Source organism: Oryx dammah, unplaced genomic scaffold (assembly GCF_014754425.2).
Source record: "Oryx dammah isolate SB20612 unplaced genomic scaffold, SCBI_Odam_1.1 HiC_scaffold_13, whole genome shotgun sequence".
NCBI classification, from domain to species: domain Eukaryota; kingdom Metazoa; phylum Chordata; class Mammalia; order Artiodactyla; family Bovidae; genus Oryx; species Oryx dammah.
The window spans coordinates 39,049,205-39,064,464 of record NW_024070197.1 but is presented as its reverse complement, the minus strand read 5'-3'; the positions used below and the strand labels follow the sequence as shown (position 1 = coordinate 39,064,464).

At 50.2% G+C, this 15,260-nt stretch overlaps 1 protein-coding gene across 2 annotated transcripts in view; it reads left to right on the top strand.

Annotated features, from left to right (window-relative positions):
- The first annotated feature begins 6,280 nt into the window (after positions 1-6,280).
- The window catches only part of DRC7 (dynein regulatory complex subunit 7), a 21,787-nt gene continuing 12,807 nt past the window's right edge, over positions 6,281-15,260 (top strand). For both annotated transcript variants that reach the window (XM_040253897.1, XM_040253896.1), the window contains exons 1-6: positions 6,281-6,317; positions 9,197-9,428; positions 10,022-10,196; positions 11,289-11,414; positions 12,159-12,353; positions 14,419-14,577. In XM_040253897.1, coding sequence (XP_040109831.1) covers positions 6,296-6,317; positions 9,197-9,428; positions 10,022-10,196; positions 11,289-11,414; positions 12,159-12,353; positions 14,419-14,577 — 909 coding nt within the window. In that variant the 5' untranslated portion in view covers positions 6,281-6,295. The remainder of the gene's footprint in view (positions 6,318-9,196; positions 9,429-10,021; positions 10,197-11,288; positions 11,415-12,158; positions 12,354-14,418; positions 14,578-15,260) is intronic.

Sequence of the window (15,260 nt, the reverse complement as noted above, 5' to 3'; positions counted from 1 at the left end):
CCCAACTGCACATGCACGCAGTTATTTTTAGTCCCATATAGCTTCTCTGCCAGAGAAGGCAATGGCACCCCACTCCAGTACTCTTGCCTGGAAACTCCCATGGACGGAGGAGCCTGGTAGGCTGCAGTCCATTGGGTCGCTGAGAGTTGGACACGACTCAGTGACTTCACTTTCACTTTTCACTTTCATGCATTGGAGAAGGAAATGGCAACCCACTTCAGTGTTCTTGCCTGGAGAATCCCAGGGACGGCGGAGCCTGGTGGGCTGCCGTCTATGGGGTCGCACAGATTTGGACACGACTGAGGCGACTTAGCAGCAGCTTCTCTGCATTTTGTTGCTGGAGGAGAGGTCTGCCCAGGTTGCAAGCATTGCAGCAAAGGGTCCCACGTCCCAGCTGGTCTCAGGTGGACTGACCTCTGACCTGCTGTCTTGGTGGGGGTGGAGGGCGTAAGGTTCAGGGCTCAGCACATCTGAGGGCTGGGGAGCCAGTGTAGGGGGAGGGAGGTTGTGAACAGAGAGAGGGTGGACATTTCTTCTGGCATCCAAGCTCCCGTGTGCCAGGGGAGTGCCTCAGGCCAGACCCAGCTGGGTTTGTCACTTCCAGTGGCTCGGCTTCGTTTTGAAACCACTGGTTTCCTCAGTAGGAAACAAAAAAGAGGCAGAGACAGTAGAGATAGACAGAGAGATAGAGAGAGACAGAAAGATAAACCGATAGAAAGATGAACAGATAAACTGACCCAAAGAAAGAAAACAAAAAGAGAGACAGACAAATGCAGGGACATGCTGGCCCCCTGGGCTGGCCCGACCAGGAGGGCAGGGCGCTGGTGTCCACCCCTCTCTTCTGCCCTACACTGCACCTCACCCAACTTACTGTTCAGCCTCACTCTTCAACCCCCACCCTCCCCAGTGTGCTTTGCAGAAAGTCTAGCACCTTCCACAGGTGAGAAGTTATTATTATTAGAGCCTCACCACAACCCCTGGCTGCCAGTCTGCCTTCTCCCCACAAATGCCCTGGACTTGGATTCCTCTTCTCCCTCCTCCCACTCAGCAAACAGATGAAAGAAAGGAAGCCCGGGACCCTGGCTTTATGCAGGTCACTGTGTTCCTAGAAGGGAAATCTTAAGAGTGTGGACACTGCAACAGTTGAGCCACGTTATCAGTTTGGTGGGACAAACTTGGTGGGTTTTGGGGCTTATCTTCACAGACATCATTTCTCACACTGAAGTTTTCAGCAACCTTACCCCAAAGTCTCAGAGCTAGTAACCTGTCCTCAGGAAGAATGGCTGCTTCAGTGTCTGACATGCCTGGCTTCAAATCCTAGCTCTGCTGTTTAGGGGCTGGGGGATCCTGAGCCTGTCACCACACCTCTCTGAACCTCAGAGTCACCCTGCGTAAGATGGGGCTTGTTGAGTCTTATGTGTGCATGCTCAGTTGCTCAGTCATGTCCACCTCATGGCAACCCCATGGACTACAGCCTGCCAGGCTTCTTGGTCCATGGGACTTTCCAGGCAAGAATAGTGAAGTGGGTTGCTATTTCCTACTCCAGGGGCTCTTCCCAACCCAGGGATCAAACCTGGGTCTCCTACTTTGGCAGGTGAATTCGTTACCACTGAGCCACCTGGGAAGCCCATTGAGTCTTAAGTGAGGTGGTGAAAGTGAATCCCCGTCATTAAGTCAGCAGGACTTAGTTTGCTCCATGAGAAACCACTTGGCCTAGAGAAAACCTGGGTATAAAGCAGATTGTGAGCTTCTGCGACCTGTTTGTTAACTAGGAGGGTATGAAGTTCAAAGCTCCCTTCTATCAAGAGGGAGGGGACATATGTACACCTATGGCTGATTCATGTTGATGTTTGGCAGAAACCAATCCAATATTGTAAAGCAGTTATCCTTCAACTGAAAATAAATACATTAAAAAAAAAAATCTCTCTTCCAGATTCCTTGCACAGCTCTGCCAAGTGGACCAGCCCTGGGTGGGGAGGAGGAAATTGAGCCCGGAGAGGCCCAGCAACCCCACCCAAGACCACCCTGAAAGTTGGACCGACACTAGAGCTGGGGTCTCCCTGGGTTTAGAGTTATATTACCTTGTCCCTGACCTCCGAGTCTCAAGGGAAATCCTGGGCAGTGGTTTTTTTCTTGCTTTTTCCTTGCTTTCTCACTTAAGACATGCTCAGTGGGATGAGGGACCAATAGAACCACAAGCCCTGGATGGGCGGGGTTTCCAGGTGCAGTTAGGGAAGGGGTGCGTAGCTAACATCAGAGATGTCCTGTTTGCTGCCTGGCTCTCCACTCCAGGGCCAGGCAGCGGCAGAGGGGCTGGGGTCCCTCACTGCTTGAAGTCAGTGCAAAAGTGGCTCCAAGCACCAAGTTGAGCACACGCTAAGGCCAGAGAGGGCTGTGGCCAAAAAACACCCCAAGGTCCACCTAGACAGATGAAGTTCTCCTGTCACTGATGCATCCAAAGGACAACCTAGGAGGTGGACAGCCTAATGGTCAAAAGCATGAACTCAGAGGTCAGCCTGCTTGGTCCAAGTTCTTTGCCTTGGACCAGTTCCTCACCTACTGAATCTGTAATGCAGGGATAACGGCAGCTGCCTGACAAAGCTGATGATTACATGAGATACCGGCTAAGAGGGCTGCCCACCCAACACAGTGTGATCGTGACTAAGCCGGAACTCGGCTTTGGCTGACACCTTATCAGGCCATAGGCAGCAGTAGTCATCTATGTGGGGCAGGAAGGGTGTCCCCTCATTGTGGTTCCCTGCCAGGTTCTCTCTGTTCTGTCCCAACTTCTTCTTTCCTAATACTTTTTCATTACAATGTAACAAATAAGTAGGAAGTAAGAAGACCTACTTGCTTCATGCTTTCAGAGAAGTAATTTAATATCAAAAGATAAAAATTCTTTGCAAATTGATCTACAAATACAATGTAATTCCAATAAAGATTCTAAGTGATTTTTTAGGTTTCCTGAAACTTATTCTAAAATTTATATGACAGGGTTTCCCTGGTGGTCCTGTGGTTAAGAATCTGCCTGGCAATGCAGGGGGTGTGGGTTCGATTCCTGGTCCAGGAAGATCATTTGCCCCTTGGTCTACATGTCGCGGGGCAACAAAGTCTGTGGGCCACATCTCCTGAGCCCGTGCACCCTAGAGCGCGTGCTCTGAAACAAGAGAAGCCACCGCAATGAGAAGCCCATGGACTACAACTAGAAAAAGTCCATGCGCAGCAATGAAGACCCAGCACAACCAAAAGTAAGTAAATAAATAAAATTTTTAAAAACTAAATAAAATAAAATTTATATTAAGGCATATAGGCCTCAAATAGCTAAGTCATGCTTAATGAAAGAGGGTATAGAAGGAAGAACTGACCTGCAGATATAAAGAGTGTACAAGGCCATAGTGGTAAATTCAACATCGAGTCTGTGCAGGGATAGACATGAAGACCAGTGGAATAGAACAGAGGGCTCCGTGGCAGACACATGTACACCCAGGGACTTACTGTATGACAAGAGTGACATCATGAGGAAGGCACAAATGATCTGATGATGGTGTTGGAAAATTAACTCATCGTAAGGGGAAAAATAAAACAAAATCCCTACTTAACTCCTCATACAGAGATGGACTTCCAGCAGAGTAAAGGTCTAAATGGCATGGCAAAATTACAAAGGTAACATAGGAAAATGTTTTTTATTGGAGTATAATTGCTCTACAATGTTGTGCTAGTTTCTGCTGTACAACAAGGTGAATCAGCTGTATACATATATCCCCTCTCTCTCGAGCTTCCCTCCCATTCCCCATCCCACCCAACTAGGTCATCGCAGAGGGGAAAATATTTTTGTGACTTAAGTGCAAGAAAGGATTTTTTAAACAAAAATTCATAAGTGCAAAACATCAGGCCAAAACTTGATAGACTCAGATACATCAAAATTAAAGTTTTCTGTTCAATGAAGGTCACTACCGGCAAGGTTAGTGGACCTGTGACAGAATGGAGGGAGGCATTTGCAGCATCTGGAACCAGGGATTAACTCCTGAAAGTGCTGCAAATCCAAACAAGCTAATTCTGCAATAAAGAAAAATGGGTTGAGTTTTTAAAAGACAGTTTCAGAAGAAGAAACCCTTGAAGCTAACACATTAGCACATGAAGACAGATTTTAAATCTTTAGTAATCAGAGAGGCACATGCTCAAATGACAATAAGATCTTGTCGTACCCTTACAAAGCTGGCAAACGTCAGGAAGGGAGTGAATATCAACTGCTGGTGGGGGCAAGTACCGGGCTCCCTCAGGCATTGTGGGAGGTGGAGAGAGTATAGGCTTCACCACCTGAAAAAAAAAAGTGCAGTGTTGCTGCTAAGCCAGCAGTCCTGCTCCGCTTCTTTAGCCCAGAGATACACTTGCAGGCCTAGAAGGGACTCCACCAATGACATGTGTGGCATTATCTGAGAATAACGGGAGTTGATGGCAAAGGGGGGTGTCCATGGCTGGGAGAGTAAAGAGGAAATTGATGTGGGTGGATCTTTTTTTTTTTAATAAATTCTGGTGCAGCTTTTGTTTGTTTGTTTAATATTTATTTATTTTCTTTATTCATTTGGCTATGCCAGGTCTTAGTTGCAGCATGCAGGATCTAGTTCCCTGACCAAGGATCAAACCCAAGTCCCCTGTTTTGGGAGCCCAGACTCTTAGCCACTGGACCACCAAGGAAGTCCAGTGGGTGGATCTTAAAAACACAGTTCTTAGCAAATATCTAAGAAACAGAAAAATATTAATACAATGTCATTAACACCAATTAAAAATGCTGACAGCATGAAAAAGAACGCTCATTTGGTAGGGAGTTGGGGAGCGTCAGAATGATGCCTATGTGGGCTGGGAATGGGTAAAGAGGAATAAACAACTATGTGGAGGAAATTAGGTGTTGCATGAGACAAAAGGAAAAAGGATACCTGTGTTCCATTCCGCCAGTGGCACATATCACATCTTCCTTTTCCTCTTCCCTTCCTGGCTGCCTCCCAGGTGAATTCCCCAGAGAGGTAATTCCAGGGTGAACTCCAGGACTGATGTCCACACGCCATCTTAGGAACTTTCCCTCCATCTAATTTACCCTTCTCACTTTATTTTATATGACTGCATAATGTTCCAGCCAGAAGAAAAAAAATTATTCTTTATTATCAAGAATTGAGGTGATTCCTACATTTTCACCAATAGCAGCAACTATATAATCTCGTCCAGACATCTGCAGGATTTCTCTGGACCCCACTGCCCTCCACAAGGCGGCATCACAAGTTCTATGGGCCCTTTCCTTCAAAAAAAAAAAAATCGAAGTTATATTTTGTGACTACATTGGTACGAAGACAAATATAATCCCAGGTGGATTCATAATGTGCATTATTGGTCTATTCATTTTTTCCTTGGGATTTAAAAGAAATTAAAATAAGCAATTTCATGGGCCACTAACCTAACAAGTTTTCCCTGTGCCATGAGATTTACACTAAATCAGTGGTCCAGCCTCAACTAGAACCAGCACTCAGGCAGCCTGACTCTGTCCACCATGACAGGCGGCCATGCCAGGACCCACACTGGTTTCTATCTGTTTGATGAAGGCCATACTGAGCATGCAAGCAGAAGCAGTGCTGTCCTGGTAAATGTTTAACAACACTTGGTGAGAGAAATCTCTAGTATTCTTGCCTGGAGAATCCCATGGGCAGAGGAGCCTAGCAGGCTACAGTCCACAGGGTCGCCAAGAGTCAGACATGGCTGAAGTGACTTAGCACGCGTGAGGAGAGAAAAAGTCCTTTTCTGCAGCATTTGCCAGTCTCTGTGGTATAAATAAGCTCATGGACCATTTTAAGCTTCCTATGTGACATCACTGAACAGAGCTGGGAAAAGATGCGGAGTAGCTTACGCTTACATCATATTTTTGTCGTATAGATAACAATAGGGATAAATAACCTCTGGAGCTTAGATAACAATAAAATGCAGTAAAATAATTAGGAAGTGATGAGTTTTGAGTACTTCTTACTTCTGCTTTTAGTATAGTCTATTTACTTGTATGTTTTTATAATTTAAATTTTACTAATGACTGTGTTCATCAGTGGGTTCACAAACATTCCTAAAGCTTTAACCATCAGTTCTTGCAAACTGGCACATGAGCTGGTTCCAGCCCACCGCTGGCTGAGGGACACACTGCAGTGGGTCTCCTGGACCCAGACCTGGTTAGTGACAAAAGACTACATTTCCCAGAAGCCTCCTCTCCCAGGACCTGCCCTCAGCCTGGAAAGCTGTTACCATGGAGACAGGCTAACAGATGGTACAGGCTGTCCTCAAGGGTGAGATGGGAGCTGGGGTGTGGGGTGGCTGAACCCCACCTGGCAGGGGGGAGGGCAAGGGCATGGGCTCTGGTGGTAAGGGGGATTCTTCTGCCTGGGGCCTTTCAACCCCAAACTTTCTGGGGAAGTTTTCAGTGTGTGTGTGTGTGTGTGTGTGTGTGTGTGTGTGTGTGTGTGTGTGATGGTGAAGAGGAGGTTGTTGCTGGGGAGAAAGACTCAGGGAAGGGCTTGTGGGGTGGGGAGCACTGCTGGGCACAGAGTTGGAGGAACTTTAAGGCGGGACTGCCTTCCCCAAATTGTGCTTTAGCTGACAGGGCAGGCTGATGCAGGGAATAAGCGTTGCAAATCCTGGCTCAGCACCTCTGATGACGTGTTCTGTGACCTTGGCTCAGAGCCCATTTTAGTGGCTGCCCACTGACACCTTGGCCTCCTCCCCTCCTATGTCTTTCCTTACTCACTCCCCCTCCACTAAACCATCCATTCCTTCTAGGATTTTTACATTTTATTAGGCCCTTAAATGCATGGATTTCAGAGCCAGAAATATACAGGTTCATGTATATTTCTGCTCCTTACTAGCTCTGTGACTTTAGGCCAAGCACTTAACCTCTCTAGGCCTCAGTGTTCTCCTCTGAAAAGTGAGTATCATAACAGTATCTGCCTCATAGGGTCCGTAATGGAAAAACTCAGTCTTCCACCTTCTGTGTGTCTCCTTTACTTCTCAGACAAAACCCTTTGCTTCTGACACTTCTGGTTACCAAATATGCGGGTTTTCCCCTTACTGAGTAATTCCTCTTTAAAATATTCATTTATTTATTTGGCTGCCTCAGTTCTTAGCTGCACCACACACAGATCTACATTGCATCATGTGGGATCTTTCTCTGCAGCTCAAGGACTCCCTAGTTGTGACGCGTGGGCTCAGTAGTTTTAAGGAATGGGCTTAGTTGCTCCACTGCATGTGGGATCTTAGTTCCCTGACCAGGGATCAAACCGACATCCCCGGCATTGCAAGGAGGATTCTTAACCACTCGACCACCAGGGAAGTCCCAAGAAATGTTCCATGACACCACTTGGGTGTCCTACAATTCAACTCAATTCTGACACTACCTCCTTGGAGTGGCATCATATCCCACAGGTTAACAGCTCAGTCCCACAAGACTCTTCCCACTCACTCCAGATGCCAATAGCAAGCAAGTAGTCGGTCCCGGGTTACCCACAACTTCTGTTCAATGTGGCTACCGATTGGGGGTTCCCATGACCCCTCCCTCGGGTCCTGTTTATTTGCTAGAGAGGCACAGAGAACTCAGGGAAACACCTCATTACATTACCAGTTTATTAAAGGACACAGTAGAGGACACAGATGGCCAGGCAGGTGAAGAGATACATAATGCGAGGTCTGGGGAGGTCTGTGAAGGTCCTGAGTGCAGGAGCTTCTGTCCCCGAAGAGGACATTGCCTTTCCAACCTGGAGGCTCTCTGAACATCCTACTGTTGAGAGTCTTATGGAAGCTTCCTCACAGAGGCTTGATCAATTATTGAGCCCATTTCTACTCTTCTCTCATCTCTGGAGAATGGAGGAGGGGCTGGAAATTCCAAGCTTCCAGCCATGGCTTGGTCTTTCTGGTGACCAGAAAGACTCCCCATTAGGGAGTCATCCAGGGGGTCACCCAGCCTTGCTGAAACAGAAAAAAAAAAGATGTGCCTGGTGTTCTTATCGCTTCGGAAATTATAAGGGGACAGGATCTTTGGTCCACTGTAGTGAGGCTGGGCTCTCTGGCTGCAGACAAGGCCTTCCCTAGGGCACATGACCATATACGGCATTTCAGTGTCTATCCACCCCCCACCCTCCCCCACAAAGGTCCTCCATCCTGAGAGATGACGCAAGGGCTTGGCCAGAAGACTGTAGGCTGTGTCACTGACGCCTGCCCCTTATTCAGGTGGCTTAGAGGCAGCCCCATTCTTGCCCTCTCTGTGTTCCAAGTTTGGTGATGTTACCTCTTTTTTTTTTTTTCTTCCTTGCTATTATGAATGGGCTTCCCAGGTGGCGCCAGAGGTAAAGAATCTGCCTGCTAATGCAGGGGACGTAGGAGACACAGGTTCAACACCTGGCTTGGGAAACAACAACTGCTTGTCTCCAGTGTTGCTAACCATGGTGCCACCCAGTCTCGTGAGGCACTGGGAACCAGCCCTGTTAGCAACTTAGTGACTGAGCATATAGGTGTCATATCTAAGAGGTCTAAAAGATAATTATGAATAAGTTTCTTTGAATTTAGACTTACTGGACTTCACAAATATATTTAATAGGAAACTTCATAATACTATCCATACAGCATTAACATCACCTGCCAGAAGGAGAAAGTAATTGGTGGAATAAATATACAAAAAGCAAAGCAAGGTTAATAAGCCTCAGCTACCTGTTCCTGCCCTGACAATAGTCTCAACGTGTGACCTGCAACATCTCTGCTTCAAGGGGAAATTTGCAAATGTCAAAAAGGTGTTACAGGTGTGCTCGCACCATGTGGAGACTTTCTCTCTGATAGAAAGGACGTTTAAGAGGGTCTTGCCTCCTCCCTTTGTGACCTAAACCAGCGGTCCCCAACCCTTCTGACACCAGGGACCAGTTTCATGGAAGACAATTTTTTCATGAACCAGGGGTGGAGGGAAGTGGTTTCAGGATGATTCAAGCACATTACATTTATTGTGCAATTTATTTCTATTATTATGACATCAGTTCCACCTCAGATCATCAGACATTAGATCCTGGAGGCTGGGGATCCCTAAATTCTAAAGCACATCAAAGCACCACCCAGGGACACAGGTGGTGTCGTTGACTCCATTCTGGCCTGAAATTGGCCATTCTGAGTGCATTTAATCCTCCTGCAGCAACCTCCTCTCTAGACAGTCAGAGACACGCCAGAATGGAGGTCCTGAAGGAGAAAGTGGAGGAGGAAGAGGAGGCGGAGCGAGAAGAAGCAGCTGAGCGGGCTGAGAGGGGAGAGAAAACAAAGAGGCCGATGGAGGTGCGGAGAGGGGAAACCACCATGACGCAGGAGATGCTCAGAGACCTGGAGAGGAAGCTGTCAGAGATCGAGGTCTCTGTCCCGGAGAAGCTCTTGTGAGTGTCAGGGATGGGGAGGGAGGGGGCTTTTGCCCAGCCACCCTGGCCGGGGTCAGACCAGGGCTGGGCAGAAAGAGAGAGCAGGTCAGAATGGTGATGCCGGGGCTGGGAGGCAGCACGGGAACCTAGAAGGAGGCGATTAAGAGTGTGGACCATGCTTTCAGGCTGTCTGGGCCAAGTCTCCACTCGGCCCCTCCCTAACAGTGTGACCTTGGGCAAGCCACTCGGCCTCTCTGCGCATCATTTCCCTCATCTGTTTAAAGGGGCAGCTGATCAACCCAGTGCTCGGTGACAACCTAGAGGGGTGGGATGATGGAGAGGGGAGGGAGGTTCAAGAGGGAGGGGACGTATGTATCCTTATGGTTGTCGTACAGCAGAAATCAACACAACATAGTAAAGCGATTATCCTCCAACTAAGAATAGATTAAAAAAATAAAAGAGCAGCTGATAAGAACAACACTTCCCTCCTAAGTAGTTATGAGGATTAAATGAGGACGGAGTAGAGCCGGTGGCAGCTAAGGTAGACAGAGGGCTCCCTGTGTGCCAGGCCCAACCCCACGCAGGTTGATACCACCCTCTTGTGGACACAGGACCTTCACCAAGGACACCATCGACACCTCCAAGCTGCCCCTTTCCTACCAAAGCAACACGCTCAAGGAGGAGCACCTGCTGCAGGTGGCTGACAACTTCTCCCGCCAGTACAGCCACCTGTGCCCGGACCGGGTGCCTCTCTTCCTGCACCCGCTGAACGAGTGCGAAGTGCCTGTAAGACTGGGTGGTAGAGGGCAGGGCCGGGGCCGGAGCACAGAGGGCGGAGGGAGGCGGGCCAAGCACAGCCCTCTCCTGGAGGGTGGGGGCGGGCAGCATATAAACTCAAACGACCATAGGCCCCAGCAGGCCCGGTGTGCGTCATCCCTGCGGTCTGTGGTGGCTTGGAGCCCCCATGCCCATGAGGCCAGCCCTGTGCAGAGAAAGGCAGAGATATAAGACAAAACGGGCCAGGACCCGAGTGCTGGCCTCCTTCCTTCCCACCCTGGGACCCAGGGCACGTCCCTGATTCTCACTGGGCCTCAGTTTCCCCACCTGTAGAGGGAACGGTAGGACATGAATGCGAAGTTACAATGCCAGCCCATACATAGGCTGACAGGGGCTTGCAGACCGTTTGATCTGGCCCACCTGGTGATGTAACCCTTGTGTTAGCTGCCAGCACTTGGAACTCAGCTGTTCCCAACCAGATCCCTAGTCTCCTCTTTCCTGGATCTGGTAACCCCGGACCTGCACTTCTACTACAGCCATCAGCAGGGGCTGCCCCTTAGGTGGGGCCATGTGTGATCTGGTGCTGGTGAAACCTTCTTCGAATTCACAGAGGAAGAGACCCCAGAGGCCTGGCTCCTGGCCCCAGGGCAGCAGAGCTGCCCCTCAAAGGCCGTGGAAGCACCAGCTCCCCAACGCTGGGCAGCGGTCTAGAGCCAGACAGACCCGACTCTGCTACTGACTGAACCTGAACAAGTCAGCTCACCTCTCAGAGCCTCGGCTTCCTCACGCATCAGCGGGACCTGCCTCACAGAGTTGCTGGGGGTCAGGGAGGTGATGCAGGACTGAGCGGCGCTGAGTGGGGTAGTGGTGATGACGCAGTAGTGATCACATCACTAGCACAGGATTATGCTAGATCTGGGCAAGAAGGGCCTTGAGGGAATCCCTTCCTCCAACTCCCAAGTCCTGAGTAGGAACCTGAGGCCCAGAGAGGCCTAGAGAGCCACCCCCAACCGCATCCTGAGGTCTCCAGCTTCCTCGGAGCACCATGGTTTCCTCCCAAGTGGCACATTGCCCCAGGGCCTGTGGTCTCTTCCTTTGCAGAAGTTCGTGAGCACAACCATCCGGCCCACACTGATGCCCTACCCTGAGCTCTACAACTGGGACACCTGCGCCCAGTTCATCTCCGACTTCCTGTCCATGGTACCTTTGCCCGACCCCCTCAAACCTGTAAGTACCACCTGAGGCTGCATCCTTAGGCCATGAAGCCAGAGACGGGAAACCAGGCAGGTCAGGAGAAGGAGGCTTGGCCAGCCTCGGGCCACAGTCTATGAGTCTGTCGGGGCCGAACCCCTCACCGACCCCCTGGCTGGGAGGGAGGATAGGAACAGGCCCAGAAAGAGACAGCCACTTGCCTGAGGTCACACAGCATGCTTGATCTCTGGACTCCCACCTCTTTGACTCCTTTGCCTCCTTCGGCTTTCAGAGTCTTTTTAGGACTTTAGGAGGTAGAAAAGGAGAGAGGGGGACATGCTACCCACGTTTCAAGGCCACATTTTGGGGGTTCTGACCAGCTTAATCTCTTTAAGAATGGAGGGTGGGAAGGAGGGAGAGAGAAGGGGATATGTACACAGTGGAGAAAGAGAAGAGGGAGACAGAGGTAGGAGGTAAGGGTAACTTTGGAATAAAACCATAGAACATCCAATCAAAGATCCTCAGGCCAGAAGCCTCAACATCCAGATGGTCTTTCCCATCAGGAAGGAGTCCATGGCCATTTGGAATTACAGGCAAATGTGAATTGCACTTTCTGGACATGGGGGCTGTGGTTTTCACCCCATTCTTAGCAGGCTCCCTAACCCAGCAAAGGGGAGGAGCCCCACTGGGGTCGAGCCTGCATACTGGCCCTGGTGCCCAGCCCTGGGGAGACTGGCGAGGGGCAGGGGGCAGCTGTACTGACCAGCCTGCTGTGCCCAGCCCTTGTACCTGTACTCCTCGACCACTGTGCTCAAGTACCAGAAGGGGAACTGCTTCGACTTCAGCACGCTGCTCTGCTCTATGCTCATCGGCGCCGGCTACGATGCCTACTGTGTCAATGGCTATGGCTCGCAGGACCTGTGCAACATGGACCTAACTCGGGAGGTGTGCCCACTCACCATGAAGCCCAAGGAGGTATGGCCGGGCCCCTGCTGCCCTCAACATCACATGAGACACACTATCCTTACAGCATCCTGTCCCTGCCGCTGAGCTTTACAACTGGGACACCTGTGCCACTGAAATCAAACCACTGATGATTTCTCTCCCCTTGGCATCTTCATGCACACAGCCCATTCCTCCAAACTGGCTGCTCCTCTCCACTTGTTGTCACTCAGCTTCAGCTACTGTGTTCCCCACATTAGTGAATGCCACATGGCGGCTATCTTCAGCCAAATTCTTCCAGATTTATCCTGTGCATATGATAAAAATGCATCCAGTCATTTTCATATAAGGAAAAAGCAGACAAATGAACAGACATGTAGTTCTGTCTTTTTTTTCCCCCTTCATGTAAAAAGATCCCTTTTTTAACAGCACAAAATTTCACCAAACCTACAGCAAACCACAGCAGGCAGTGGTGGTGCTTTTATACATGCAGACTGAGCACACACCATAATGGCCCAAGGCAGCTGTGAACACTCAAGACACTTTTAGGTGAATTTAATTGTAGGAATCGTTAAAGCATCTCTGTGCATTTCGAAAATAGCCACACTACAGGCAGAAAGGACTTCTCAGGGGGCTCTAGTAAGAACCTACCTGCCAATGCAGGAGACGTAAGAGATGTGGGATCAATCCCTGGGCTGGAATATCCCCTGGAGGAGGGCATGGCAACCCACTCCGTATTCTTGCCTGGAGAATCCCATGGACAGAGGAGCCTGGCAGGCTACGGTCCATAGGGTCGCAAAGAGTCAGACACGACTGAAGCGATTTAGCATGCATGCACAGGCAGATAATCGTTTCCATGAATTGGATTGATTCCTGACCCTGGCCTTACCCAGGGTCAAGGCCCCATGGGTACCTGCAGCTTGGGGCAGGGGATCCAGGGACCTGAGGCAACCAGCATGATGCACCTGTGTTATACTTTTGTGAGCAACTGGGGCCCCCGGGGCTGTTCCTGGTGGAGAAGGAGAGGGGGGCACCTGGTGAGAGCCCAGCCTCCTCTCTCAGCCCCGGCTCCCCAGGAAAGACGGAACAAAAAAAGCTCCATCACTGCTTTTGGCTCCAAAGGCCCATGAACTCACATACAGGCCTCTTAGCTCAGCCAAAATTTTAATTATGAAATTGATATCAATAGCTAATGGGTACTGAGAACATTCCGGTCTATAAACCACTTACACGTTTCTTGACTTGGTTGCTCCTCTCAAGAGCACTGCGTGGTAGGAGTGATTGCTCTGTGTTTTACGTGTGAGTGTGTTGAGATGAAATAGTTTTTGTGACCAAAGTCACACAACTGGTAAATGGGTCCCTGGGGGCTGAGGCCCAGTCTGTCTGATTATGAATGGTGGAGATTCACTATTTCCCCTATATCAGGTCCCCACTCTGCAGCTTCTGTGCTGTCTTTTCCTGGACATTTTCTATCCACCTAGCACATATTTCTGTACACACGCTCATGGGCACGTGCACACACACACACACAGACACACACACACAGACACAGACACACACAGACACACACACACAGACACACACAGACACACACACACAGACACACACACACAGACACACACACACACAGACTCACACACACACACAGACACACATACAGACACACACACACACACACACAAGCTTTGTTCTTTTTCCGAGCCCAGGAAACTCTCACTTCAAGTCAACATGTGAAGCCCTGCAGTGGTAAAACCTGGAAAATCTGATTCCCGACAATTTGCCCCATTTTCTAAATCAGATCCAGATCGTAGCTCGTCTAGGCCGTCGGGGACGAAGAACAGAAGTCACACCTCCTGAGCTCTGGCCTGGATGGGCAACTCATACAGGCATTTCCTGTCTCCATTTGGCAGATCAAGCCTGGGGAAAAGGTTCTCACTGAATTTTGCAGAAGAGGCTGCGGCTAGGGAAATGGGAGGACATGCCCACAGTCACAAGTCTGGAGCTGAGGCTCTTTCTGTGTTTGGGGTCAGAGAGCCTGCAGACTCCAGGAGCAACAGTGTGGGTGGCTGCCGATCCTTTTCCTCTTGTCTTGTGACAGACAGTCAAGAAGGAGGAAAAGGCACCCCCTAAGAAGTACACCATCAAACCGCCCAGGGACCTGACCAGCAGGTTTGAGCAGGAACAGGAGATGAAGAGGCAGGAGGCAATCAAGGCTGAGGAGGAGAATCGGCGGAAGCAGGAGGAAGCACGCCTCTTGGTGGGTCCACCATCCTCAGCCCTCAAGCCATGAACTCGGCTCCAGAGAAGGGGCTGCTAGGAATGGGGAAACAGATGAAGGTCACGAAGGGATGTGTTTATGGGCCCCCAGGTTCAAATCCCTTCCTCCCTCTTCCAAAAAAACCCCACCTCTGCCCGGCCATGCGGGAATCCCAGTGGTGGTCAGCCAGTTGCTAATAGTACAGAGCTGTGCTGCCTGGGCCAATTCATTGTGTGATGTGCAGTTCTGGTGTCCTAGTTGTTCTAGACCAGGAGCTCACTGAAGATATACCTGCATACACCCTACATCCATCCTCCCATCCACCTTCCCACCTTCCTCCCACCCACCTTCCCACCTTCCTCCCACCTTCCTCCCACCACCCTCCCACCACCTTCCCATCCATCCTCCCACCAACCTCCCATCCACCTTCCCACCAACCTCCCACCACCCTCCCACCAACCTCCCATCCACCCTCCCACCATCCTCCCATCCATCCTCCCATCCATCCGCCCACGACCCTCCCACCACCCTCCCACCACCCTCCCACCACCCTCTCACCATCCTCCCACCATCCTCCCATCCATCCTCCCATCCATCTGCCCACCACCCTCCCACCATCGTCTCATCCATCCTCCCACCACCCTCCCATCCACCCTCCCACCACCCTCCCATCCACCCTCCCA